This window comes from Eubalaena glacialis, chromosome 18, assembly GCF_028564815.1.
Source record: "Eubalaena glacialis isolate mEubGla1 chromosome 18, mEubGla1.1.hap2.+ XY, whole genome shotgun sequence".
NCBI classification, from domain to species: Eukaryota; Metazoa; Chordata; class Mammalia; order Artiodactyla; family Balaenidae; genus Eubalaena; species Eubalaena glacialis.
Window position 1 is genome coordinate 50775290 of NC_083733.1, and position 27940 is coordinate 50803229.

Consider the following 27940-nt stretch of genomic DNA (forward strand, 5'->3'; position numbering starts at 1 on the left):
TAAAGAAGATGTGGCACATATATACAATGGAATATTACTCAGCCATAAAAAGAAATGAAATGGAGGTATTTGTAATGAGGTGGATGGAGTTAGAGTCTGTCATACAGAGTGAAGTAAGTCAGAAAGAGAAAAAGAAATACAGTATGTTAACACATATATATGGAATCTAAGGAAAAAAAAAAAAAAAAAAAAGGTCATGAAGAACCTAGTGGCAAGACGGGAATAAAGACACAGACCTACTAGAGAATGGACTTGAGGATATGGGGAGGGGGAGGGGTGAGATGTGACAGGGTGAGAGAGTGTCATGGACATATATACACTACCAAATGTAAAATAGATAGCTAGTGGGAAGCAGTCGCATAGCACAGGGAGATCAGCTCGGTGCTTTGTGACCACCTAGAGGGGTGGGATAGGGAGGGTGGGAGGGAGGGAGATGCAAGAGGGAAGAGATATGGGAACATATGTATATGTATAACTGATTCACTTTGTTATAAAGCAGAAACTAACACACCAAAAAATAAATAAATAAATAAATAAAAGTAACCCAGAAGGAGTGCAATGTAGCATCTCTAACTGTTAAAAAAAAAAAAAAAAAAAAAAAAAACTTGGGTTATCTAGTTCACTTTTCGATGATTAAAAATGTTATCTCTTTTAAAAGCTATGATAAATTTAAAGGGTGAATTTCACTGTATATAAATTATACTTCAAAAAAATCAAAAACAAGCAGATGAAGAAGTAGAAGGGAAGAACATGATGAAATACCACTGCACACTTACCAGAATGGCTAAAGTTAAAAAGTCAAAATACCAAGTGCTGACCGGGATTTGGGGCAACTAGAATTCTCACACCCTGCTGGCGGGAATGAAAAATGCTATAATCACTGTGGAAAACTGGTCATTTCAAGTTAACATATACCTCCTGCATAACCCAGCAATTATACTCCTAGGTAATTACCCAAGTAAAAATATATTTACACAAAGAACTGTACACAAATGTTCACAGTTGCTTTATTCACAAAGCCAGAAACAGGAGACTACCAAATGTCCTGATTCCAGGTGTTGCATGTAATCAACAGTTTATTCTTTATCGCTGAACAGCGCCCCGTGGCATGCCGTACTTTGTTTAGCAGTTCACCCATTGAAGGGCACGTGGGTTGTTTCCAGTTTGGGGATACTGCAAATAAAGTTGCTGTGTACATCTGTTTACAGGTTTTTGAGAGAACATAAGTTTCCATTCCTCTAAGATAAATGCCCAGGAATGCAATTGCTGAATCATGTGGTAATTACATGGTAATTCTATGGTTAGTTTTATAAGGAACTGACAACAAACACTGTTTTCCAGAGTGGCTTTTATATTCCCACCAGCAGTGGATGAGTGAACCAAGTCCCCCACATCCTCACCGGCATTTGGTGGTTTCACTTTTCACTAATTTTTATTTTAGCCATTCTGATAGGCGCATAGCGTTATCTCACTGTGGCTATAATTTGCATTTCGCTGATGGGTGATGACCTTGAACATCCTTTCATGTGCTTATTTGCCACATCTAAATGCTCTTCAATGAAATGTTTGTTCATTCCCTTTGCCCATTTTCTTATTGGTTTGTTTTCTTTCTTTACTATCGAGTTTTGAAAGTTCTTTAAATATTCTAGATTCTGGCCCTTTGTCAGATATGTGCTTTGCAGGTATTTTCTTTTAGTCTGTAATCTGCCTGTATAGCTTCTTTGCATGGGCTTCCACAGGGCAAGTTTGTAATTTAGAAGTCCAACTTATCCATTTGCTCTTTATGGATCATGCTTTGGGTGTCAAGTCTAAGAACTCTTTGCTTAGCCCTGGATTCCAACGATTTCTTCCTGTTTTTTTCTAAAAGTTTTATAATTTTACATTTTATGGTTAAGTCTGTGATCCATTTTGAGTTAATTTTTGTACAGGGTGTGAGTTTACATTGAGGTTCATTTTTTTGCCTGAAGATGTCCACTTGCTCCAGCACTGTTTGTTGAAAAGGCTGTCCTTCCCCCACCGACTTGCTGTCAGTCAACCTCAGTTGACTATATATGTGTGGGTCTATTTCTGGGTTCTCTGTCTGTCCCAGTGATCTGTGTGTCTGTCCCTCCACCAGGGCCACACTGTCTTGATTACTGTAGCTACATAGTTAGCCTTAATATTGGGTAGAGTGATCCTAATTTATTCTTCTTTGCCAGGATCGTTTTAGATATTTTAGGGCCTGCGTCTTTCCATATAAATTTTAAAATAAGCTTGTCTATATCTACAAAAACTTTGTTAGGATTTTGATAGGAATTGCATTAAAACTGTAGATCAATCTGGGGAGAAATAACATCTTTACTAGGTTGAGTCTTCATGATCTGATATATCTAAGTATTTACGCATTCTTTGACTTTTTTCATCATTTTGTGATTTCCAGCATACAGATCCTGTCCATGTCTTGTTAAGTGTATACCTAAGTAGTTCATTTTTTTTTTGAGCAGTTGTAAATGGCGTTGTATACATAGCATGTGCTCATTCACGTGCTAGCTGTCTAACTCAATGTGTATGTCCCATGCTAAGAAAATTAATTTGACTTTACAAAACAGATATAATGGTGTTATCCTTTGTACTGCAAGATAATACTACTTTATTAAAAAAGCTTCACCATGGATGTCTCTAACCTAAGAATATTGAAATGACTGAGTTTTTCATTCACTTGTAGCTTTTTCAGCTACAGGGTATTGTGTACATTGGGATGTACAACTTTTCTTCTGTCCGCATGCTGCTGGATATGTACAGTCCAAAAACTGACTTCCCCAAGGTGGGCTGCTGTGACAAACAAAGGGATTAAAAAGGCAGATGCTGTTTCAAAGGATGTGATGTGAATGAAGTAGCACAGCCCTCAGGCCCATCAGTGACTGTATGGCTGGAAGGAGTTACTGTGTCTCTGCTGTCCTTCTGGTCATTTACCCACTCTGCTCTCCCCCACCTCACAGTTCATTAATTGTAGCAAGAAACTGAATTACACATTACAGCATCTGTTGAATTTATTGGATAAATTTATGTTCCTTGCTCTTTTAAAGCCTACTATCTTTTTCTCTTTTTGTAATTTCTCAAAAAGACACAAAAGTAAATTGCTTCATGCTGTGATTAAATTAAAACTATTCTTCTAGCCCAGTGGTGTGTTTAGAGTTTGCTCGGCGATGCAGAATAAACTGTTGATTACACACAACAACCTGGAAATCAGGCTGAGTGAACAAAGCCAATCCCCAAAGGTTCCATGCTGTATGATGACTTTTATATAACATTTTTGAAATGACAAAATATTAGAACTGGAGAACAGATTAGTGGTTGCCAGGGGTCAGGGATGGTGGGTTGGGGTGACAGGGAGAGAGGTGGGTGTGATTATAAAAGGCAACATGAGTTATTCTCCTTGTGAGGAGAGAACTGTTCTGTACCTTGAATGTGGTGGTGGACACACAAACCTACACATGTGATAAAACTAAACAGAACGCAGGACAGTAATGGAAATACAAACAAAAATAAACAAATGGGACCTAATGAAACTTAAAAGCTTTTGCACAGCAAAGGAAACCATAAACAAGATGAAAAGACAACCCTCAGAATGGGAGAAAATATTTGCAAACGAATCAACGGACAGAGGATTAATCTCCAAAATATACAAACAGCTCATGCAGCTCAATATCAAAAAAACAAACAACCCAATCAAAAAATGGGCGGAAGGACTTCCCTGGTGGCGCAGTGGTTAAGAATCCGCCTGCCAGTGTAGGGGACATGGGTTCCAACCCTGGTCCAGGAAGATCCCACATGCCGCAGAGCAACTAAGCCCATGGGCCACAACTACTGAAGCCCGTGCGCCTAGAGCCCATGTTCCGCAACAAGAGAAGTCACTGCAATGAGAAGCCTGCGCACCACAACGAAAGAGTAGCTCCCACTCGCCGCAACTAGAGAAAGTCTGCACACAGCAACGAAGACCCAATGCAGCCAAAAATAAATTAAAAAAAAAAAAAAATGGGTGGAAGACCTAAATAGACATTTCTCCAAAGAAGACATACAGATGGCCAAGAGGCACATGAGAAGATGCTCAACATCACTAATCGTTAAAGGAATGCAAATCAAAACTACAATGAGCTATCACCTCACGCCAGTTAGAATGGGCCTCATCAGAAAATCTACAAACAACATATGCTGGAGAGGGTGTGCAGAAAATGGAACCCTCTTGACTGTTGGTGGGAAAGTAAATTGATACAGCCACTATGGAGAACAGTACGGAGGTTCCTTAAAAAACTAAATATAGAATTACCATATGACCCAGCAATCCCACTACTGGGCATATACCCTGAGAAAACCATAATTCAAAAAGACACATGCAGGGCTTCCCTGGTGGTGCAGTGGTTAAGAATCCACCTGCCAATGCAGGGGACATGGGTTTGAGCCCTGGTCCAGGAAGATCCCACATGCCGCGGAGCAACTAAGCCCATGGGCCACAACTACTGAAGCCTGCGCGCCTAGAGCCCATGCTCCGTGACAAGAGAAGCCACCACAATGAGAAACCTGTGTACCGCAACGAAGAGTAGCCCTTGCTCGCCGCAACTAGAGAAAGCCCACGCACAGCAACAAAGACCCCATGCAGCCAAAAATTAATTAATTAATTAATTTAAAAAAAAAAAAGACACATGCACCCCAATGTTCATTGCAGCACTATGTACAATAGCCAGGACATGGAAACAACCTAAATGTCCATCAACAGAGGAATGGATAAAGAAGATGTGGTACATATATACAATGGAATACTACTCAGCCATGAAAAGGAATGAAATTGGGTCATTTGTAGAGACATGGATGGACCTAGAGACTATCATACAGAGTGAAGTAAGTCAGAAAGAGAAAAGCAAATATCATATATTAACGCATATTTGTGGAATCTAGAAAAATGGTAGAGATGAACCGGTTTGCAAGGCAGAAATAGAGACACAGATGTAGAGAACAAATGTATGGACACCAAGGGGGGAAAGGGGGAGTGGGATGAATTGGGAGATTGGGATTAACATATATACACTAATATGTATAAAATAGATAACTAATGAGAACCTGCTGTATAGCACAGGGAACTCTACTTCACCTTGCTGTACAGTAGAAACTAACACAACATTGTAAAATAACTATACCCCATTTAAAAAAAAAAAACAAAACTAGACAGAACACGTAAATAAACACACGTGCAGGCATGTGCGCACACACACATACAAGCACAAATAAAACCAGGGAAATATGAGTAAGACGGATGGATTGTATCCATGGTAATATCCTGGTCGGGATATTGTACTGTGCTTTTGCAAGCTATTACCATTGGGGGAAACAGGGTAAAAGGCACAGGGCTCTCTCTGTGCTTGGTGGGAGGGTCCTCCCGCAGAGGGTGCACCAACGTGAGCAAAGGCAGTGGGCAGTGGCTCTTGCCTGCATCCTCCCAAGGGACCACGGCCACATGGACGGAGACCCCTGGGCATGTCTGTTCATAAGCTCCTGCCTTGTGACTCAGGGGCCTTGAGAGCCACTGAAACACTAAGCCCGCGTTCATGACCCTGTTCCCTGACCTGCCCATTCAGAAAGCAGGCAGCCGGAGCCAGATCCTGCATGAGTGTCCACTTTCCTCTACCTTGAGCTGTATCTCAGGGGACACCTACAACCAGCCACTCGGCCATTAGCTGGCTGAGAAGCAGACAACTTTCCTAAGGGGAAAAAGAAGAATTTGCCCTCTACCTCCATCCCCCAACAGAAGAAAAGCCAAACCTTTTGAGCTGGAGCACATTTGGGGCACTGGCACAAGGGGTGACAAAATTCAAGATCCACCGCCCTGACAGCATCCTCCGCTTCATCCAGGTCCTCCTCTGTCCACTCCAACAGGTAACGCACCTGGCGCCGGGCAGTAAGGAGAAATAGGGACTTAAAACCCATCCTCAGCTTCTTTACAAGTTATGGTATCTTAGACACACACACACACACACACACACACACACACACACTTCTCTAATCAGGACCTATTGATACATTTCCTCAACCACCAAAGTAACTTATACATGATGGCTGCTCCCTCTTGAGGATTCCAGGGTTCACCTGTGCTCAAGCCTTTCTCAGTCCTTTCAGTAGTGACAGAGAGAGACTGAGCTCCCATTTCTGCAGCTTACGTTAGATTCTTTTCTTCTATCTTAAAAAGGGGCAGAGCGGCATTGCTTCAGGGTGACGGCTTTAGAGCCCTAGTCCTGGAGCATCTCGTGAGCACCTCCTCTTACGTCTTCTCACTGTCTGCTTTCAACAACCGGTCCGTCTCATCCTACGGGGGAGGAGACTCACTCCGGGGGCCACTTGTTCAAGGCCACAGGATGAGGAGGTGGTGGCCAGAACCTAATCACAGGCTCTCTGATGCCACGCCAGTGTCCTTTCCACTTTAATGCCCTAGCCCACAGGTGAAAGCACTGAAAAGACCCCTAACAGGTCAAATTTATGTTCCAGTAAACACAAGTTTCTAGGATATTAAACGTGAGAAAAGAAAACAATATAAATACGTTTCTAGGCCTGGTTCTGAGCACTGAGGAAGTCAGCAAAAGCCTGCAAGGAGTGACAAAGGGCCCCAGGAAGACCCGTGCAATCCCAAACATCCCCCGCTCCAGGTCCCTTCCACGTTTCTGACAACAGATACTCCTCAGGGTGGAAACACCAAAGGCCTCACCTCAACCGGGCCCTCACCTAACAGACTGGCTGGGACAGACCAGACCGAGGGCAGTTCCTCTTGGTGATTAGAAGGAACAAGACGGGGGAAGGGCGCCGAGGGGCGGCAGCCTCGGGCACAGAGCAGACGCATCATGACTCAGGGATGGTCACAATCTCTTCTCCACACTGGCTCTCGCCGCGGCTCATAGGGAGCCTGAGGAGCTCTTCCTTTGCCTCCCCCAAAGAACACTGGGTGCCCTGGGGCTGGTCTCTCAAGGGGAGCAACAGCCAGATCCAGATGCCTGTGTCCTCCCCACCGAGTAACCATGTGTCAGGCTGATGGATTCACAGTGGCCTCTGGGCAGAGGCTAAGACACTGCCAACTACCTTCCGATTCTTAATACCCCGGAGGCTGTGATGATCAGATGCCAGGAACTTCTGTCCACCACCTCAAGCTCCATCATTGGCAAAAAGCACTCTTGAAACACACATCCCTGTGAAGCGTTCTTGTAAATCTGATCCACTCAGGCCTCCTAATCTGGTAAGCGCTAATTTACCCCTCCTTTTAAAGTGGAAGACAGAACAAATTCCTTTCAGGAAGCCAAAGGCAAGCCAGGGGAACTGCCCATGGGCGTCTCCAGTGATCTCATCATAGATGTTCCCTGACACCTTAGCACCATCTCGTTCGGACACTTGCTTGTGAGTCCTTGGAGCCCCAAGTCTGAGACTCAGCCTCCCAGCCAGGGATTCACACCGCCCACAACTCCTGCAGGGCCACACCAACGCCCTCTGGGCTCTGGCCTCCCCTTCGCCACCTCCACCCTTCCCCACCCGGTCTGTTCACCCTGCTCCCAGCTAGCGGACTCTGGCCCCGAGCCCGCACTCTGTGCCCCTGGACACAGGCTGGTCCTCTTGCCAAGATCGCTGCCCTCCTGGAATGTGAATGTCTAAAGGGCAGGGATAGGCTCACACTGCAGCTTCATTCCACCTGCCTCGTTACTTGCAGGGGGCACGTCACATCCCATCACCAAGTACTCATGAAATGCACCCCTTCTGCGTGAACGTGAACAAAGAACCCTGACAGCTCCTGACTCACCTGGAGACAAGACACATGAGCACAGCTGCTTAAGCCGAGAGCAAGCTGCTTGAAATTCACTTCTAAAAACTCACCATTTCCAGGTCACCATCAGCAATGGCTCTTAGAAGTTTTTCTACCTTAATAAAAGGAAAAAGAATGTAAGGAAAATTATAATAATACAATAAGAATAGAAATAATAAAAACAACCTTCTGAAAACCTAGTAGCTTTCCTGTGTCTCTTGATCTCATTTAGTATCTTTCAAACACATCCCCAAAGTTGTTCAGATAGGGCATCCAGGAGGGGCCGGCGTGCACCTTCCGTGTAAGGTCTATAAGATGACCCGCCATTCATGTGGCACAGTGGGATGACAGCCACCTGGGAGCACAAGCGCTTCCTAAGAGGGCAGCCACCCTTCAGAACTGCATCTATTCAGCTCTCATTATCTGCCAGCTACAGGTACCATGAGGGCAGGCACGCCCCTAGGAACGACTCCAGGCCTCTGTTAGACTCTGGAGCACGCCTCTTGGCTTTCTTTGCTGTGGTTCTGCATCGAGCTAGGCTTACTGGGCCCTCCGAGAGCAGGTCACAGCCTGCGGGTGACAGGGGAGGAGGAGCCTGGGGTGGAGTCAGTGAGGGCTCCCCATCCGCAGGGGATGGGCACATCCACGCCATGGTCTGCTCTGTGGGCTGACAATGGACAAGGTCGAAGGTAGGTTAGACGGAAAAAAACACACAAACAAACAAAACAGGCTGTGAGTCAGCTTTTACAAAACGCAACGCGTGAGAACATGTACACGTCTACATAAACTCTGCAGGAAGTCAGGAACGAGACACATCAGGTTAACAGGGGCGCTGACAGAGTGGGAGATAAGGGCAGAGAATTTACTTCGTAAAATGATCTTAAAGCAGTGGACCTACAGGTGACTTTACCTGTACTTTTCTTAGAATACCCCCCCATCTCTCTTTCACACACACACACACACACACACACACACACACACACACACGTCCGTCCATGAAGGGCAAGCAGGGTGAGGCTGGCCGGGCTCCCCTCGAGGGCACTGACCTTCACCACAGCAGACACGCTGCCCCAGCGGCGGCGAGCAGGCTGGCGGGGTGGCCCTCATCAGGCCGGGGCTCTCTGGCTGTCCCCCAGAACACAGGCCGCCCCCCCGCCCCTCTCTGCCCTCCGGTCCGGGGGCCTCACCTCCCTGTAGTCCTTTCTGGGCTCCTCTTGCCTGGAGCTCAGCGACGCGGAGGAGAAGCTGGAGGCGGAGGAGCCCTGGCTGATGGAATCCACGGAGCACTGAGGGGGCCGCGCAGGCACCTGCAGCCAGGGAGCCCGGTGAGGGGTGGGTGAGGGCCAGATAGAGGCTGGTCTCAAGTAGGGCCGGCAAGCGCAGCCCCGTCCTCTTACCTCTGAAGACTTCTGCCCCCTCTCGACGGACGGATGGTGGGCTTCCATCATGGACAGAATCTAGGAGGCCAAAGGGGACGCGAAAAGTACTGAGATGGGTCGCCAAGGTCTCATCACCCCTATGGCCCCACTGCACCCACCTCCTCGGAAAGCCACGTGGCCCAGCCAGGCTCTCAGAGAGACAGGGGGGACACCAAGGCCCAGAGCGGGTGGGAACCTACTCAGGACCACGCTAAGTTCAGCAGGAGGAGCCAGTGCTCCCCACGAATGGGCTCAGCGGACAAGGGAAGCCCAGGCACAGAGGGGTCTCAAAGGCTGCCTCATCCAGCCTGGGCTGGTGGTCCACAGGCCTGAAGTGTGACCTTTCCACTGGCAGCCACGGGCCTTAAGTGGGACCAGCTCGGAGCTGAGCCCAGAAGGCCGTCTGCTCCTTGTGTCTGCAGAGCTCCCTCGGAAGGGCCTTTGGAGAAGCTCCAGTGCAGAGGTGCCCTCAGCCCCTCATGGGCATCTCAGGCCAAGGGTGGTATCATCCAGTTCCGTGGCTCTGGCTGCTACAAAGCTGAGACCCCGGGAGGGCATGGGCAGCTGAGGCCCCCGGGTCAGGAGCAGGGATTTAAACCTTCAAAAACCACACTCCTGGGCTCCCCTGGTGGTGCAGTGGTTGAGAATCTGCTTGCTAATGCAGGGGACATGGGTTTGAGCCCTGGTCTGGGAAGATCCCACATGCCGCAGAGCAACTAGGCCCGTGAGCCACAACTACTGAGCCTGCACGTCTGGAGCCTGTGCTCTGCAACGAAAGGCCACGATAGTGAGGCCCGCGCACCGCGGTGAAGAGTGGCCCCCACTTGCCGCAGCTAGAGGAAGCCCTCGCACAGAAACGAAGACCCAACACAGCCAAAAATAAATAAATAAATAATAATTTAAAAAAAAACACACACTCCTACAGGTCTTATGTTGTGTTCTTATCACACACACAAAATAATAATAATAATCTATAAATAAAGAGGGTGGGGGGAAACTTCTGGAGGTGATGGATGTATTTATGGCACAGATTGTGGTGTTGGTCTCATGGGTGTGGACTTGTCTCCAAGCTCATCAAGTTGTATACACTAAATACGGACAGCTTTTTGTATGTCAATCATCCCTCAATAAAGTGGTTTAAAAACAAAAACTGTGCTACTCCTAGAAGAAGACATAAACAAACTAAAAGAACTCCCTAGAAGAGGACTGGAAATTATAAAACATCAAGAGGCAGAAAGTAGGGCCTGTGCAAAGGGAGACACTTGGAGACCTGTATTAAAACGGCATCACCTATGTGAGCCACTAGCCGGGATGCTCTGGGCATCAGGACCTCGGATGGCCATCGCACGTGGCCCTAGGCTTCCTCTGGCTAGTTGGCCAAACACGCTTCTCTGAGGACACCCCTTCAACAGAGCTGCTGCTGGGAGGCGAGACCTCTGGAAGCTGTTCCCAGCAACAGAGCTGCTGCTGGGAAGGCCTGGCCTCTGGAAGCTCCCATCGCTCCCCACCTGCTCAAGAGCAAGCAGTGCACGACATGTGGCCCCAAACTATGTGCTTCCAGAAATTACCAGCAGGACGTGCTAGTAGTTCATTAATGAATCATTTATGAAGGAAATTACACCCAACGATGTTCGAAGTTGGCCAAATCAGACTAAAGTTTTAGACGCTGAGGGTGAAGGAACAGGAAAACAGAGCTGATGCTTGCTGCTTCCAACACCCCGTCCCCGCTCTTCCCGGCCGGAGCCACCGTCCCATTTCCTCTCACTCCACCTGCCCAGAAACCAACAGCACTCAGAGGCCGGGGCAAACTCTGCTGGGAGCAGCTCTTGGCATGACACTGAGAAAAATGCCTACTAAGATGGAAAATAAGATGAATAGGTAAAACCCATGAACGACCAGGTCCCGAGTGCAGCAGAGAGGATGCGGCCAAGTTCCAGCCTTGGGGACTAATGCACAGTGTGAACAGCACGGCCAAGACCTAAGCTGCAGATGCTGATACTGTTTAAAGTCATACTGCTGCTCCGAGATGAAAAAGGCTACCTTTGAGTTTAACGCACACTTGAGGGGCGTTTCCTTCAGCCTGTTCTGGATCTCTGTGGATGCTCCGTTCTGTAGCAACGTCTCTATGATGCTTTGGTAACCCCAGCGGGCAGCGATGTGCAGGGGAGTGTCTCCTTTCTCGTTACCAATATCTAGTCTGCAGGACTGCACGTCATAGTAGACCAGAGCCTTCACACACTGCAAACAGAATGGGAAAGGCTACCGTGAACTCACACGCCCGGCCTCGGGCAGATCTGTGCAGCCCGCAGCCTCGGCCCACGTCCCAATTCGATCAAGGCGCCATCTGCCAAGCAAACATACAGTAACAGAACATCAGACCTCCAGGGTTCCAGATCACCTGATCAGGACACATCGTTCCTGTTTTTTTTTTTTTAAAGAACCCAACTGTCAATCAATAAGAAATGGCTGAATAAATTGTCACACATCATGTGCAGAAAGGAGTCACCAGAGCAGGCCTGAGACCGCCATCACTGGAAAGGCCTGCTTGCAAGGCTGGCCCCCTTGACTTGCGATGTTCCTTGGGAACTTGGATTTGGGGAGTGTTCTCACAGTCCCCTGACTGATGAGAGGGGCTCACTGGGCCTAGTTTGTCCAACAGTGGTTTATGCTGAACACCTGCTGTCCTTCTGGGAGTCTGGAATGTTGAAATGTTCTAGGCAAAACGGTGTTCACACGACGGGCCTCCAACCAAAATCTTGGGCATTGAGTCCCTAATGAGCTTCCCGGGTGGAAAACACTTTGCACGTGTTGTTAACGACTCGTTGCTGGAGGAATAAGCTGTCCTGAGTGACTCCACAGGGAGATGCTCTTGGAAGCCTGCACCTCGTTTCCTCCGGACTTCATCCTTGGACCTTCCCTTTGGCTGATTTTGCTCTGTGTCCCTTTACTGCAATAAATCACAGCTATGAATACAACCATATGCTCATCCTGTGAGCCCTCCTAGCGAACCACTGAACTGGGGAGTGGTCTTAAGGTCCCTGACACAACACACGTCATAGACTTTGTGTAGCGATTACAGAACGGGTTAGATCTACATTTATTGACCTATGGGATGTCCATGATTAAGTTAGGAAAATAAGCTGCATAAAATTGTGTAGGGTATGATCTCGTTTTCGCTCATCAACCACCTAACCCAGGCTCAACCCACGTCTGTATAAATCTACCCGGATATTACCATGGAGAGAAGCGAGAGAGTGGTTAGGAAAAAAAGTAACACACACACACACACACACACACAGAATTAAATATTAAGCAAACACGGAAATGATGAAATTCCTTGATATTTCTTTAAAAATATAAAATGTAAAAATTGAGTATGAAGAAAGGTAAGAAGCAGACGGTAGCAGGGATGAATGCACATGATTTCATTTCAGGAAAAGACAATTATGTTTTAGATTTCTGTTATTTCAATACAGCATCTGTAACGTGTTTTTAAATTTTTTAATTAAAAAAATTATCTGCCAAATGTTCCAATAACTGTCAACATAAAATACGACATTCAACCAACTGGAAATTCACTTTTCTCTGTGAGAAAGGGTAAACACGGCCGCCCTCGGCGCAGCAAGGACCACTTACGTCTTCGTGGCCATAGGTGCAGGCCAGGTGCAGAGGGGTGTTGCCGTTGTTGTCTTGCACTTCGGCGCTGGCTTTGTAGTGCAGCAGCAGCAGCTTCCAAAGGGGAGGGGAGAGCAGTGAGCACCAGCAAGCCCCGGAGTGCAGGCGCGTGCGTCCTCAGGAGCACGGCCTCCAGCCTCACGGCGGGAAGTCACTGGTCTCCATTTTCAACCTTATCTACGTACACTACAATTAAAATTATGTCAACCCTATAATGGAAAATAATCTGAAAAGGAATATATACTATATATAAAGAGAGAAATACATTATATATATATACACACACACATATATATCTGAATCACTTTGCTATACACCTGAAACTAACACACTGTACATCAACTATACTTTGAAACAAAAAAATTTTTTAATTTTAAAAAACAAAAGCAAAAAATATTATCATCACTCTCATCCTTCCTGATAAAAAGTTTAGAGATTACTAAAAAAAAAAAAAAAAAAAAAAAGAGTGGATATATGTTTATGTATAACTGATTCACTTTGCTGGACACCTGAAACTAACACAACATTGTAAATCAACTCTACTCCAATTAAAAAAAAAAGAAAAAAGAAAGAAAGAAAAACAACCCCCATCAATCACTAGCAGTAACTGAGGCAATTTATGTACCAAACAACTTAAGATGAAATTGAAACATCACTGATGGGCAAAATAATTTTGCCTTTCTAGTTTCTGGCCCGTCTTCTCATCAGTAGGTGTTAAGTCTACGGGAAAGTCCATCTCGGGGCCCTATTTAAAATATTTCTAGTATCTTGGGGGTGGGTGAAGGGAAATCCTATCTCATTATTAAAAAGTATGATACCAAAAAAAAAAAGTTTAGAGATTAAAAAAAATCTACAGCCCCACCCTTCTTCCCCCATATTACCGTGACATTTCAAATCTACAGCTAACAGCTTTTGCCCAGCAGACCCTCGGCGAGGTGCCTGAGACCCCAGCCCTCCCTGCGGCCCGACCGAGCCAGCGTGGAACACAGGAGGGGCCAGCCCTGCCAAGCCGCGCGCAGAGCCCAGCCCGTCCGCGCCCAGCTGCTCACCGTCACGCTCTGACAGCCCTTCTGACACGCGAGATGGAGCGGGGTGGAGCCATGGTAGTCTGTAGCGTTCACCACCGCACCCTTGGAAACCAGAAAGTCGATGAGGGACGCCTGCCCTACAGAACAGAAGGGAAGAGAGCGGGTTTTCCAAACCCTGCAAGCGAAGCCACGGCATTATTTCACCCTCTCATCCCCTGGCACGAGACACGCCGGGAGGCATTTTTCTGCTTGGGGGGAACCAGTGCTAACGTGAAGTCAGACTCTGCAGATTCCAAACACTCTGGGGTGGCCTCTGGAGGGGACTCGGCTCCAGTCCAGCCCCCAGCCACAGAAGGTAGGAGAAAAGAGCCTTAGACGTCCACAGAAGAGTCCATGGTGCATCAATCCACAGGATGGAATATTGTGCAACCAGTAAAAAAATACTGACATGGAGAAATGTTCTTACGTGTCGCTGAGTGAAAAAAGCACCGTACAGAAAAGTATGATCCCCACAGCATCATCTATTTTATACACACACACTCATAAGCATGCTGACATTTCAGACAGTCATGAATCAAAATGATCTCTGGGAGACAGAAGGATGGCGGGTGATACTGCAGATGTTTGTGTTTTCTACCTTGAATGCACACATTTTTTTTTGCATGTGCACTTTAAAAGACAGTATAGCACAGAGAACTATATTCAATATCCTATGATGAACCATACTGGAAAAGAATGTTTAAAAAAAAAAGAATAAAAAAATAAATTAAAGACAGTAAAGTTATTTTTTTTAAAGGAGGAATATAAGAACCCCAATTCTGAGGCCATTCTCATAGTGCAGATTCAAGCCTTCCCTGGCTGGACCACCAGCCCAGGGGCAGCACCAGGCATCCACACGGTGAGACCCAGCAGCCACCCTCTCTCTGCAGGGCCACCCTCGGCCCCACCCCTTTGCCCACGTACCGCAGAGGGCAGCCACATGGAGCGGTGTATGACCCCTGTCGTCTCTGGAGAATGGAGTGACAATGGAGGGGTCATTCAGCCTCCTAAAAGAGAAAGAGGATACAGAGAAATACACCAGGGTCCTGGGACAAGAAGACAGATCTCCGGGTATGATCCAAGCTGGGTCTCCTCTACCGTGTCCCAGAGAGCAGAAGCCCCGACTTCCGCAGGGCCTCTCTCCCCGCCCACCCCTCCAGGCCTTGACAACCAGCAAAAGAGCCCAATAAGGATAAGGGGAAACCAAAAAGGTTACAGGCAGGAGCTGACAGTCCTCCCATCCTAAAACCCACTTTCCGAGCCTGGGGCACGCCCTCTGCCCACCTCCCCTGGTAAAGCAGCCGAGCAGGGTGCCGGTATGTTTACAATCTTTATTCCACCTGATTCTCCAAAGGAGCAGACGTTACTCTCTCCACTTCACAGCAGAGGAAGCAGAGTGCAGCGAGGATAAGTTCCTCATTCCAAATCTCACAGCAAACAAGTGGGAAAGTTCTGCCCAGGCCCCGAGTCTCCCCCTTCCTGGCGCTGAGCCCACATAGGACCCTCGTACCCAGAGACGAGTTTCTCACAGTCATCACAGAAGCACAGAGGGTGACACATCTTTTGGACGGCATCTTTATCTCGGTCTTCCTGGCTCAGAAGTCTTTCCACTTCTTTCTGGTTACCTGATGCGATGTGCTAAAAAGTGACATCAAAAGCACTATTGATATGAAGGAACTATTCGCTCTCTAAGGTGTGAATTTTCTGAGCATCCTTACAGAAACACACATCTACGTATGGACGGATGAAACAATTTGCTCTCTGGGACTTGTTTCAAAATAATTTGGGTGGATGGGGAAAAGTCGGCGGGGGGGGATAGAAATGAAACAGGATTGGGAGATGGCTACGCGGGCGTTCCTTCATTGTACTACTCTCTTTTATTTTTATAAATGTTAGGGTTTTTCCAAAACTAAAGGAACAACAATATGACAAAATTTCCAGAGCAACAGGAGTAGGGGGGCAATACATCCTGAGCCTTGGTGTAGATTTTGACCCCTCATTAGAGGGTCAAATCTTCTTGTAATCTAATAGAGCCTTGGTTTGCAGAACAGCTGCAATTATCACAAGACCCCATCAACAAGCAAACCTGCAGGGCTCACCCCTGTGATGCCTGGATGTATTCCCCACAGGGAGTGAGATGTTCTGAGGGGTGCATAGCTCTGGGCCCTCCATGGAACCCACTCTGGCCCCGGGTGGCCCTCTGACGACTGCCTCGTAGGGAACCTCGCCAGCCTCCCAGCGGTAGATCAGATCTGAGGAAAGAGCTGCCTGCCTGTGCCTGAGGATCAAACCACCACCACGTGCCTTGCTCCCAGCCCAGCACACTCATACAAACATCTGTAACTGGGGCTCCCGGAGCCGAGAAGAGGCACCAGTTCTGGCAGAGCTGCCAGTGAGGTGCCACCGAGCTGACTGTGAAGGACCGGCCATGTTTTGCCAAATGGGGAGAGGAGGACAGCCGGGCAGAGGGTTCCACACGCAGGGCCCGGTGCCCTCGCTGTGCTGCCCAGTGGGGCTACAGAGCAGCTCACGTCAGGGGAGACGGGCAGCCGAGCTGATCCAGCATCCCTATCACTCCCTCGAGCACAAAACGAACTCCTGCACTGAACTACGCGGACCACCCTGATGGATTCTACAGAGGTGTGGGAGGATGGAGAGCCCCTCACACATCTGTGCCCGCAGGACCTCTGCGTGTCTTACCTGAAACAAGCAGTCAATGGGAGTCGAGGTCATCTGAGACAGCAAGCTCATTCTCTGCTTAAGGAACAGTCTGTCGCCAAATCCCTCGGACTCCTGCAGGAAAAGCCAACAATCCGTTTTATCACACATCATGAGCTGTCAGTGCAGATCCTTGAAAACAGAGGACCCAGGAACGATCCCTGCTGTTTCCCACAAAACAGGACCGGCAGTGCCTCTCCCCGCCCCAGGGAGCTGCACAACAGACCCTCATCAGGCTGGGAGAGGGGCTCCCCGTCTGCCTCTCCAGGAAGTGGGGCTCTGATGACAGCTTCCCCGCAGGAATCTGGGAGGGGGCAGCATGATGGCTCCGTGTGTGTGTGTGTGCGTGTGTGTGTGTGTGTGTGTGTGTGTGTGTGTGTATATGTGGAATGTGGCATCTCTCAGTGTGAAATGTGGCATGCACACAGCACCATCCCCCACGTGGAAACCTGGATTGTCCCGGCCTCCCCCTCCTCTCAGAACATCTGTCCTAATGCCTGCAGAGCCCTGTCTGCTGCATGTTACCTGGGCCCACAGACAGAGGAACCATGTGACAGGCTGGTCTACCCTTCCCAGCGTGAACCAGCAAGAGAGAGAAGGGTCCTGCTTTTTTAACATACTTACTAAGACATCAGACAACACGGCCACTGGCCCAAAGTCCAATAAGATATGGGGTCCACCCCAATGAATAAACTCAGGTCTTCATAGTGCAGGTAATTTTTACCTAGATATAGAAATCTAAAAATGTATCCTTTCTCTATGAAATCATTTCTAGTGAGACACGTCAATGCTCACTTGAGCACCTGTGACTAAATTGGTAACAAATTAACTTCCTTGAAAAGAATCTTGGTGGGAGACAGACGGAATTGTTTCCAGCCAGCTGCTGCCAGAAGAACTCACCAAACCCTGAGAAAATCATGGGAACATTTCTCTCTGTGGCCCCCTAGGTTCTGATGAAGAGGTCCAGTTAAAGAGAGAGCTGTCAGCACTTCTGGGGCCCACTGCCAAGCAGGGCCCCTCACGCCAGCCGCCCTCACGGGGGCGTCTTGGCAAACAAACACCAACCCTCAGACGTAGAGCCACCTTTGCTCCCAGTCGGTGTATGCTGTGTAAGGCTCGATCAACCTGTTTTATTCAGGGATTTACAGCTGAGCTTATTGTTCAGGTAAATTTGGGGCTCTTTCCTCCACTTAGGTGACTGTTTGAAGGGCACTGATGAAAAGAGGCAGGTCTTCCAGGACTGACTGGTCAGGGAAGAATGAGTAACCAGAAGAGATAGCATATCAGCTAAGACCAATTCGGGAAAAGGGTAAATACTATTTATTGGAAGCCCAGTAATGTGAAAAAGACCTGCAAAGCTGGAGCAGAGAAGGGTGGAGAGCCTTTCAAGGTTCTCCTCCATTTTTTTCTGTCCACAAAGGTAAATCTAGAGTCATCCCAGTAATGGTTATTTTCAAAAAAGCTCAAGTCTTCATTAATGAACATGCTTAAAGAATGTTTACGGTCATCTCAAGTATGATCATGTCTTGGGGAGAAAATTTCTGTGAAACTACATTATAGTATATAAAGAGTCAATAGTAAAACATTATTTGATTTCCTAACACTTAGTCTTTAATGCTTTTCAGAAACCTCACCTGCTGTGTGGAGATACACTTGGGCTCTTTCCCCAGGAAATTCTATCAATACCAACAAGCAGCCGTGGCCTCGCACTTTCCTAGATGGAACTGCACTAAGGCACAGGCAATGCCACAGATGGAATCCCAACGCTGGCATCACAAAAGACAAGGAAGCCACAACACCTGCTCTGTCCATAAAGGTAAAAGGACATCTCTCAGGTCTGACCCACTCAAGACCCAAGGCTCGGGCTCCATGGCCAGCCGATAGGATGATGCAACCTTGTCTTAAGTCCAGGGGGACCAACCACCCTCCAATCCGGGAGGGCAGGACCAGGGTCTGACAGCCCAGACAAGAGGGGCGCACTGGGCTGCGTCCCCCCCTTGCCCACCCAAGCTCATGGCCATCCTTGGGGCTATCCACGCAGGATGCACCAGAGAGCCAGGAAACAGAGACATCCAGATGCAGGTGTTGCAAGATCAAGGAAGGGCGTCAGTATCACTTCACACTTCGAAAAGGCACTTTCAAATATGCCATTTGATCCTCGCAACCACCTGGCAGGGGTGAAATACACAACACGATCCCCAGTGTAGACAGGAGGGACAGAGGCTCAGAGAGACAAACAGACTTGCCCAAGGGCTGCACGCAAACCAACACCAGCACAAGAGGGGCCGCCCCTCAAACACTCCCACAAGCCCACTTGGAATATTTTCTGAAGGAAAAGTGTGTGTGAGAAGCTGCCTGTTAGAGTTTGGTCAACTACCTCTCTACTCTCTGGCCAAAGGCCTTCAAGCATTGGACTTCCTGCCTACATGCCACGGAAAGTAAGAAAGCAGGATGGTTGTGGTACAGGATGGGTGCAGCAAGGGGGGACGGGAGCACCTTCAAGAGGTGGGCACCTCCCTCCAGGTGACAAGGGGCACCCCTGGCCCCAGCAAGGAGCATCAGGCAAGTCCTCTGCAGGGTAGTGGGTCCAGGAGGGGAGACCCATCAGAAGGAAAGAACCAGAAGGGCAGGGCCATGATGGAAAACCTCCGCAGGCACCACGGGAACAACATGTGTTCCTAGAACCTCACAGAAGACAATTCAAACTAAGAAATCTTGCTGCCCAACTCTGGAAGTGAGCGGCATTTCTTTTTTTTTTTTTATAAATTTATTTATCTATTTATTATTTTATTTTTGGCTGCACTGGGTCTTTGTTGTTAGGCGCGGGCTTTCTCTAGTTGCGGGGGCCACTCTTCGTTGCGGTGCACAGGCTTCTCATTGCTGTGGCTTCTCTTGTTGTGGAGCACGGGCTCTAGGCGTGCCGGCTTCAGTAGTTGCGGCATGCACGCAAGGCTCAGTAGTTGTGGCTCGTGGGCTCTAGAGCGCAGGCTCAGTAGTTGTGGCACACGGGCTTAGCTGCTCCGCGGCATGTGGGATCTTCCCGGACCAGGGCTCGAACCCGTGTCCCCTGCCTTGGCAGGTGGATTCTTAACCACTGCACCACCAGGGAAGCCCCGAGTGGCATTTCTGACTCTGCAGACCTGTGTGTATGCAGAGGCGCCTGTGCACACACACGTGTGCGTTCTAGAATGTTAATGATTTCCCCCTAAATTAGAAACAACTTTTCACGAGAGTCACAGCCAGCCACATCTGAGATGAGATGCACAGCCTCTAATTTCACCTGTGTATGTGTGTGGGCAATCAAATCAGAGCAGAACTTCATTCTTCAGCAAGCACCATGATACTGTCGGGCTACGTGCCAGCAAGTGCAGCATAAGCTCAAATTCTGCTTAAAAATATAATTGTATAAGTGCAGAAAAAAAGACATATATATACCAAAATGTTAATAAGTCATCCCCAACTAGTGTGTTTATGGGAGGCTTTTGTTGTCTTCACTGCTACTTTTTATATTTCACATATTATTTATAAGCAAATAGTTTTCTAATCAGAAAAAAATAGAACTATTCATTTGGGGGAAGAAGTATACAAGGCTATCTACAATACAATTTCAATTATGTAAAGGATACATGGCAAGGAAAAAAGACTAGAAAATACATAAACATGTTAACGATGAATGAACTCAGGGGACTGTTTGTACCCGAGTGCTCCTGTCTGAACAGGCCTATGTTCTTTTCCACGTGTTTCAACGTATTACTCTGGGAGCTTCTAACATGAGGGGAAAATTAAGATCAAGTGAATGTTCCATCCTCAGGACTCTTGATGTTTTTTTTTTGTTTTTTGGGGGGATTTTTGGCTGCGTTGGGTCTTTGTTGCTGCATGCGGGCTTTCTCTAATTGTGGCGAGCGGGGGCTACTCTTCGTTGCGGGGCAGTGGCTTCTCTTGTTGCGGAGCACGGGCTCTAGGCGCGCGGGCTTCAGTAGTTGCAGCATGTGGGCTCAGGAGTTGTGGCTCGCAGGCTCTAGAGTGTAGGCTCAGTAGTTGTGGCGCACGGGCTTAGTTGCTCCGCAGCATGTGGGATCTTCCTGGACCAGATCTTGAACCCGTGTCCCCTGCGCTGGCAGGTGGATTCTGAACCACTGGGCCACCAGGGAAGTCCCAGGACTCTTGGTTTTTAATACAGAAATCTCTTCATTCGACTGATTTCAACTTTGCAATTTCTGTGAGTACTGTCACGTTTTGCTGGTTGGTATGCAGTGAAATAAGCCAGCAGTGCAATCTTGGTTCAAGAGTCTCACAGTTCTCTTGGGAACATAATCGCCTCCACTAGCCAAAGCTCACCAACCAACCAAGAAAATAATAATAGGGCCACTGAGTCCTGAAAACTGCAGACGTTAGTAATCTCATCTCTTGCCCATCGTGATCAGGATACCCCAATTCACCGCTTCTAGCTTCCCCTTCTGCCCGTGTGCTTTTGAGGATGACAAGGATTAATGAAGCAGACCAACAATGTGAAAGCCAAGATAACGCACAAACTTTCACAACCTACCGGGTGCTAGTGTTCACTCACTGGGCTGAGGCCCCATTCTCTCGGGAGAGCATCTCTGACTGCCCCTCCCCCACACCACCCTGAGAACCCCATCACGCACGCCGTGACACCCACAAAGAAAGGGCAGAAAAGGAGGGAGGTCTCACCGGTGGCTTAACGGAGAGGCTTCCCTGCCGAATATACTCAATTGCAGCCTCAACTGAGGTCAGGCAGTATCCCAGTTCATCTTTTGCTGAGCTGCTAAATCTGAAGTTTTTGATATAACTCAAATTTGCCATCCTAATAAAAGGAAGAAAAAAGTTTTATTGTTGTATACCCAATTAACACTTTGGCAGAAACAATGCTATTGGCTCCATCATCAAGTCGGTTAGCTCCTGGGAGCTAGGGCTGCTTCTCCCTGGATCTTTATTTAGAGGGAGCACAATTAGGAAAATAAGTAAAGCTACTTGCGACTTTCCTGGAATGGGCTAGTTTTTAGAAAGCTGGTTATTATAAAGGGAAGTTGCATTTCTGTGGGAAAAGGATGGGCTTTGGCGCCAGACAGAATTGGAGTCTGCTTCCCGCTCAGCCACTGACTAGCCACATGCTCCAGAATGAGAAACGTAAGCTCGCTGGGCCTCAGTTTCCCCATCTGTACATGGAAGGACAGCCACCCCTTGCAGGACGAAGGCAGGGCAGTACCTGGCTCATAAGGGGCACTCAGTTTCCTAGAGTGACACTAAAACCACCCCAGTACAGTGCTACCCTTTTGAAAAAGCATTTTAACAAAAAATATTACCAATTAGGGATCTCTGTTTTCACAAGCAAATACAACAGGACTGATAGCAGATCATCAGCACACACGGTCTCCAAGTTAACTGCAAGGGAGAAACACATGTTGAAAGCCATCCTGGGACTCAAATGGACAGACAAGTGTTATCAACTCCCCACCACCATCCAACCCACAAAACCACAATCCAGGAAGATGACACATCAGGGAGAAATTCAATCGCACAATTTCCTTTCTAGTGTCCTGAACAGATGTCAGACTCCAGGGGAAAATGAATGCTTAGCATCCTCAGAACATGTGCAGAAGAAGCAAACTGCAAGCAGACCACCCCTTGCTGCCTCCCGGGACAGATAAAGAGCCCGAGGACGTCGGCAATGGTGGATACAACTTGAAGGTGTGCCAGAGCCACTGCCAAAAGCCTCTTTCCTCCTGGGATCATTTCTGTTTTATACACCTCAGAGTCTAATGCTGATTTGCAGCTTGACTCTATTTTTTTCATTAAAATTTTAAGTAATCCATTCACACATTTAAAATTTCAAACAGTACAAAGAGCAAACCGTGCACATCTCTCCCATCCCTGCCACCCAGACTTCTTTCCCAGAGGCCACTGCTGTTGCTTCCCCCGTACCTGTCCACAGACAGTCTATGATCTCCCCATTGTATATATGGATACAGAGTCGCCCCCTTTCCGCAATGCTGCTGGAAGGGTACCGTACACACTCCTGTTCATTTCATTCATTGATAATAACGCTTCGAAGATCACCCCCTATCTGCCCACACATATCTGCCTTCTCATTACTTTTTTCTTATTTTGTTTTTACTTTTTATAATGGAAAATTTTAAATGTATACAAAATTAGAAAGAACAACTTAACAGTTGAACCCCCATGTTTCCATCACCAGTTTGGCTCGTTTTTGAGGCCGCTGCTTCTCCGCCAGCATTTTCTCACCCTAAAGATGCCCCACCTATCCCCCACCCCGACCCCCATTACTAGGCACCCACTCCTCAGATCAGACTCCGGGGCACTCACACGGAAATGCTCTGCTGCACAACAACCCATCTCTATGACCCTTTAAGACGGCACTGCTTCTCAACAGATGTTTGCATCTGGACGTATGCAGCCACCCCACTGCCAGCCCCTTCCCCGAGCACACACCTCTCTGGCTGGGAGACTGGGTGATCAGCTGCACCACCTTCCGCAAACAAGCCAGCTTCTGCTGCGGGGACGTGCACCTGTTCAGCTGAGCCAGCTCCCTCTTGGCACGAGGTATGTTGAAGCTGCAAAATAGTTTGGAAAGTGACCACATAAGACCACGGTGGGAGGGCCCTCCTTCTTGGATCTAATCCCATACCTCAGATTCACATTTCTTACAGCAAACCGTAAGTAAAGACAAACAAAAATAGAAACTCAGAAGTAATCTGACTCGGGTCACTGGCAAAATCCAGCAGCTTTCAAGGTGCCAATCAAGCTGCCAGGTGATGTAGCTGCACCAGAAAATTAGGAAAAAAAAATCAGCAATGCTTAGCCCCAGACTGAAGTAGGCCAATGGGCGGGGGGGAGTTTAGACATAAGCAGTTTAGATTTTTTTTTTTTTTTTTTTTTTTTTTTTTTTTTTACTTTTTGGCTGAGCTGCGCGGTATGCGGGATCTTAGTTCCCCAACCAGGGATCGAACCCGTGCCCCCTGCAGGGAAGCACGACGTCTTAACTGCTGGACCACCAAGGAAGTCCCTAGACATTTTTGTAATAAAATGAAACTTAATCCAAAAGGAGATGCCCCTAAGGCAGGGGTCCCTCAGAGTGGCAGGTGAGGAGAGACATCTGTGTGCAGGGCCCACCTGGGTGAGCTGCGTGCCTGCCCAGAGACCAGCTGTGTACGACCCCACCCCTTCTGGCTCCCACTCACCGGATGCTGGCAGACAGGTGCAGGAGCATGCCAGCTCCGAAACAGTCATCTGCCAACTTCAGCCCCTTTATCTTTGGTCACAAATAACTACCCTGCTCCACAGTCTGAACCATGTCAAATCAGTGCCGCCACTGCTGCTTTGGGGGTGGGGGGGGGATGGCGAACGGTGCCCCAGCCCCTGAGGACACGGCCACAGCAGCGCAAACCCTTACCTGAACTCAGGTTTCACACCAATATCCTTCTGCTGAAGATCTTGAAGGCTCCTTGTGATTTTGTTAAAGGCAGCATCCTAACAAGAGATTTTAATGAAGGTTCAAATGTCTTAAAAGGCTTAGAACAGGGCTTCCGTCCTGGATGATGATGATGGAGAACCTACCTCGCTTGCTTCCATGGTCCCCACATATTTAAAGATCAGGTCGTAAATATCGTGCTGGACATACATCTGTGAAATCAACGGGACCCAGTTCAAGGCATGTGAGTGGGGGGTGGGCAACAAAGGAGCCCCCGGCACTGCCGTCTTCTCTCCCCTCGCTGCCCTGGCCCCTTACCTCTACAGCCTGCTTCATCAGGTTCATCTGGGCCTCCTGCTTGGCGAGCACTTTCTGGAGGACAAGACGAGTACAGTTACAGAGCATGCACTAGCATGTGGGCAAACTGTAAGTCTCTCTCTCTTTTTTTTTTTTTTTTTGATTTAGTTGATTCACAACGTTGTGTTAATTTCTGCTGCACAGCACAATGATTCGGTTATACATATATATACCTTCTTTTTTTTATATTCTTTTCCATTATGGTTTATCACAGGATGCTGAATATAGTTCCCTGTGCTACACAGTAGGACCTTGTGGTTTGTCCATCCTATATATAATAGTTTACATCTGCTAACCCCAAACTTCCACTCCATCCCTCCTCCAACCCTCTCCTCCTCGGCAACCACCAGTCTGTTCTCTATGTCCGTGAGTCTGTTTCTGTATCGTAGATAGGTTCACTTGTGGCATATTTTAGATTCCACACATAAGTGATATATGCTATTTGTCTCTCTCTCTCTGACAAGTCTCTCTTTTGAACGTCGTGCTGCTTACCAGGTGGGAGTCCCTCAGCAGCTGCTGGAGGCATCTGGTGTAGAGAGCATTCACGGAGTCCTGTGCAACACAGAGCAGAGAGAGAGGTCACCCTCGTGATCCGAGGCCACGACACAAAACCCAGGACGTGTAACGTGTCCTGGGGCAAAGAGAACATTTCACAAAATGGATTTCCTGGGTGACAAGCTCTAAATCCTAAAGCAAGCTTATCAAATCAAGGGTGTGATTTGTTTTTCAACTTTTTTTAGGTATATGCGTTAAAAGTAGGAAAAAAATCCCCCTTAGGGTTAACATAGATGATAACAATATTCATTTTTATACTTCTCTGTGATTTTCAAGTTTTCTACAGTGGTCTGTACTACTTTTATAGGTAAAAAGAAACATTTAAACAAAACTTCCAACGATGGAGGCAGCAAAGTTACAGAGTGAACCAAGAGGGATCGTGGTGCTCTGAACTGGCCTGAGACAAGGCACGCCTAGCAAAGCAAGACACGGCTACTGACTATGTGATGACGGAGGCTCTTTCTTTCACACTCTCTGAATGTTCGCTGGAAAGAGGCAATGTTCTTGTCGAATCTCTCTGCATGTCTTCCCAAAAACTCTCTCACATCTTCGATGGTTTTCAGGGAAAAGGGATCTGAGGGTGTTGAAGGCTCTTCTGAAAAAAAGACAGAGGGTCAGGCTGGCTGAAGGCTTCACTGTTTCCTAACAGAGCAAGTCCCACAACCCTTTGCCCTGCTCCTCCAGGATCTGAGGCTCCATCTTCCACAGGAGGAGAGGGATGACCTTATTTCAAGATATCGCCCAAGAGCAGCCCAGTTGGGGGTCCAGAGAGCCTGGTCCTCTTGAAGCCCTTTCCTGGGACCAAACCTGAATTATCTGGGACCCTAGGCATGACCTGTGAGGCTGTGGTGAGGAAGGCCTGATTCCTGACAATAAGAGCCTCGGATAGGAGTGTTTGGCACATTAATTGTTATCTCAACTTCGTGGGGTACCAAAGAATTATTATGTTAAAAATAATGAGATCTCAAAGAGGCACAGCAGTGGGGCTGGGTGGGTAATAATGCTGTAAGAGGTAGCCCTAAAGCCGAGGCCCAGAGACAAAGCCAGGGCTGCCACTTTGCACAACTCCAGGGGGCGACATTCCCACTAAGGTCTATGTGTGTAACATCCAACATGTACAACCACACACAGCAGCCTAATCCACATCACCTTGGCTCGAGATGACTTTCTGATTGAGTTTTAGGGGGAATTATTGTAAACAGTTATGCAGGTTTCTAGCGGGCTCTTGAATATTTTATAGGATGTTTACAACAGCTGCGTCAGGAGGAAGTTCAACAAGCACGTTTCTCCGAATCAGGAGAAAGGGGTTTTCTCCCAGAATACCTGAACTCTCTCTCTTTTCCAAAGGATGGGCTATGCACAGTATGCTGAAACTTTCTTCTTTTTCATTGTAGAAAGTTTCTTCAAAGAGAATGGGCACTGAGAGAAGACAGGCGAAACCAGCTCCTAGTTTAATCCTGTTTCCTTGGATAAAGACATCCTGGAACAAGAGAGCCGTCACTGCACCAGCAGCCCGTGTGACTGCCGACCCCTCTCAGCCTGGTTCCCATCCGGCACTTCACCCCACCCGCCTGCCTCTGCTCCAGTGTGGGTTTGCAGGGGGCACCAACACTTCCAGCTTGCTTTTTGGTGCTAAAATGTTTTCTTCCCTCTTTGTTCACCCTGTCACTCCAGCTACATAGTACCCTGATCCTTTTCACATGTTGCAACCCAAAAGCACTGTACCCTCCACAAAAGGAAAAAGTAAGAAGGTTCTCCTCTCTGAATAAGAGATCAGAATGACCCGATGCTGCAACCCGGAAGCGCCGAAGGATGCGCGCTGCATCCCCTCCATGGCTCATCACTCTGGCCGTGGCCAAGGTGCCCGGGAAGACCAGCCACGATGAGCCCAGTGCCTCTGTTCTCTTGGTAGATTTGGGTACCGGGAAGAGAACAAGTAAACTGACGGGCAGCTGTGGTGAGCAGACCCCTGGCAGGAAAATAGCAGCATGCTTGGGAGCCATAGGGCTGCAGACCACCCCTCACCCCAGACTGGTGTACTGGTACCCACCCCCCTGGACCCATCCCTCCTCAACCCCCCCAGTGCCCACGGCCCCGGCTACACCAGTGTGGGCCCCCACTCCTGACTGCGGGTAGGCTGGGGACCACGGCCAGTCCTGACCAGGAATGGAACCTCCCCCTCTCAGAACCTAGCTGCTTCCGCTTAAAAAAAATAAGAGAATGCCTACCCCAAAGTTAACATCAACAATGAGACAGACTGACGTCACGTGCCTCCTGACACGATGCACTGAGAGAGATAAAACACCCTTCCGAGGCGTTCCTACTGAAAAGGCATAACTGCGATCTAATCATGGGAAACATCAGAGAAACCCACACTGAGAGAGAGTCTACAAAGCAAGACAAAAATGTCAATGTCATGAAAGACACAGACTGAGGAACTGTTCCAAATGGAAGGAAACTAAAAAGACTAACCACTGAATACACTGCATGATCCCAGATGTGATCCTGGATCTAAAAAAATAGATCTTTTTTGCTATAATAGGATATTACAACTAGCAGAATTTGTTGAAGGACAGTATGCTGGGACTTCCCTGGTGGTCTAGTGGTTAAGACTCTGCACTTCCAATGCAGGGGGTGTGCGTTCGATCCCTGGTCAGGGACTAAGATCCCACATGCCGGGATGCGGCCAAAAAAACCAAAAAAGATTAAAAAAGGACAGTATGTTGGAGAAGCGTATTCTATCAATGCTAAATTTTCTGTGTGATCACTATGCTGTATCACATAGGAAATACACGTTGTTTTGAAGCAAAGGGACATGGTGTCTGCAACTCTTACTCTTTCTGAAAAATGTTCAGAAAAAGTAATAATGTGTGTGTGTAGACAGATAGAG

At 47.8% G+C, this 27940-nt stretch overlaps 1 protein-coding gene across 9 annotated transcripts in view; it reads right to left on the bottom strand.

Annotated features, from left to right (window-relative positions):
• The window catches only part of ANKRD27 (ankyrin repeat domain 27), a 59381-nt gene that overhangs the window by 16579 nt on the left and 14862 nt on the right, over positions 1-27940 (bottom strand). For 8 of the 9 annotated variants that reach the window (XM_061173263.1, XM_061173265.1, XM_061173264.1 and 5 more), the window contains 19 exons: positions 26374-26530; positions 25491-25645; positions 24988-25047; positions 24457-24510; positions 24285-24350; positions 24121-24197; positions 23160-23281; positions 22013-22091; positions 21381-21513; positions 16671-16763; positions 15481-15608; positions 14895-14977; positions 13953-14068; positions 12865-12957; positions 11269-11466; positions 9208-9267; positions 8998-9117; positions 7882-7926; positions 5794-5916 (listed from right to left, as the gene is read on the bottom strand). In XM_061173263.1, the coding sequence (XP_061029246.1) occupies positions 5794-5916; positions 7882-7926; positions 8998-9117; positions 9208-9267; positions 11269-11466; positions 12865-12957; positions 13953-14068; positions 14895-14977; positions 15481-15608; positions 16671-16763; positions 21381-21513; positions 22013-22091; positions 23160-23281; positions 24121-24197; positions 24285-24350; positions 24457-24510; positions 24988-25047; positions 25491-25645; positions 26374-26530 (1962 nt within the window). The remainder of the gene's footprint in view (positions 1-5793; positions 5917-7881; positions 7927-8997; positions 9118-9207; positions 9268-11268; positions 11467-12864; positions 12958-13952; positions 14069-14894; positions 14978-15480; positions 15609-16670; positions 16764-21380; positions 21514-22012; positions 22092-23159; positions 23282-24120; positions 24198-24284; positions 24351-24456; positions 24511-24987; positions 25048-25490; positions 25646-26373; positions 26531-27940) is intronic. The other variant, XM_061173267.1, reaches the window with a different exon arrangement.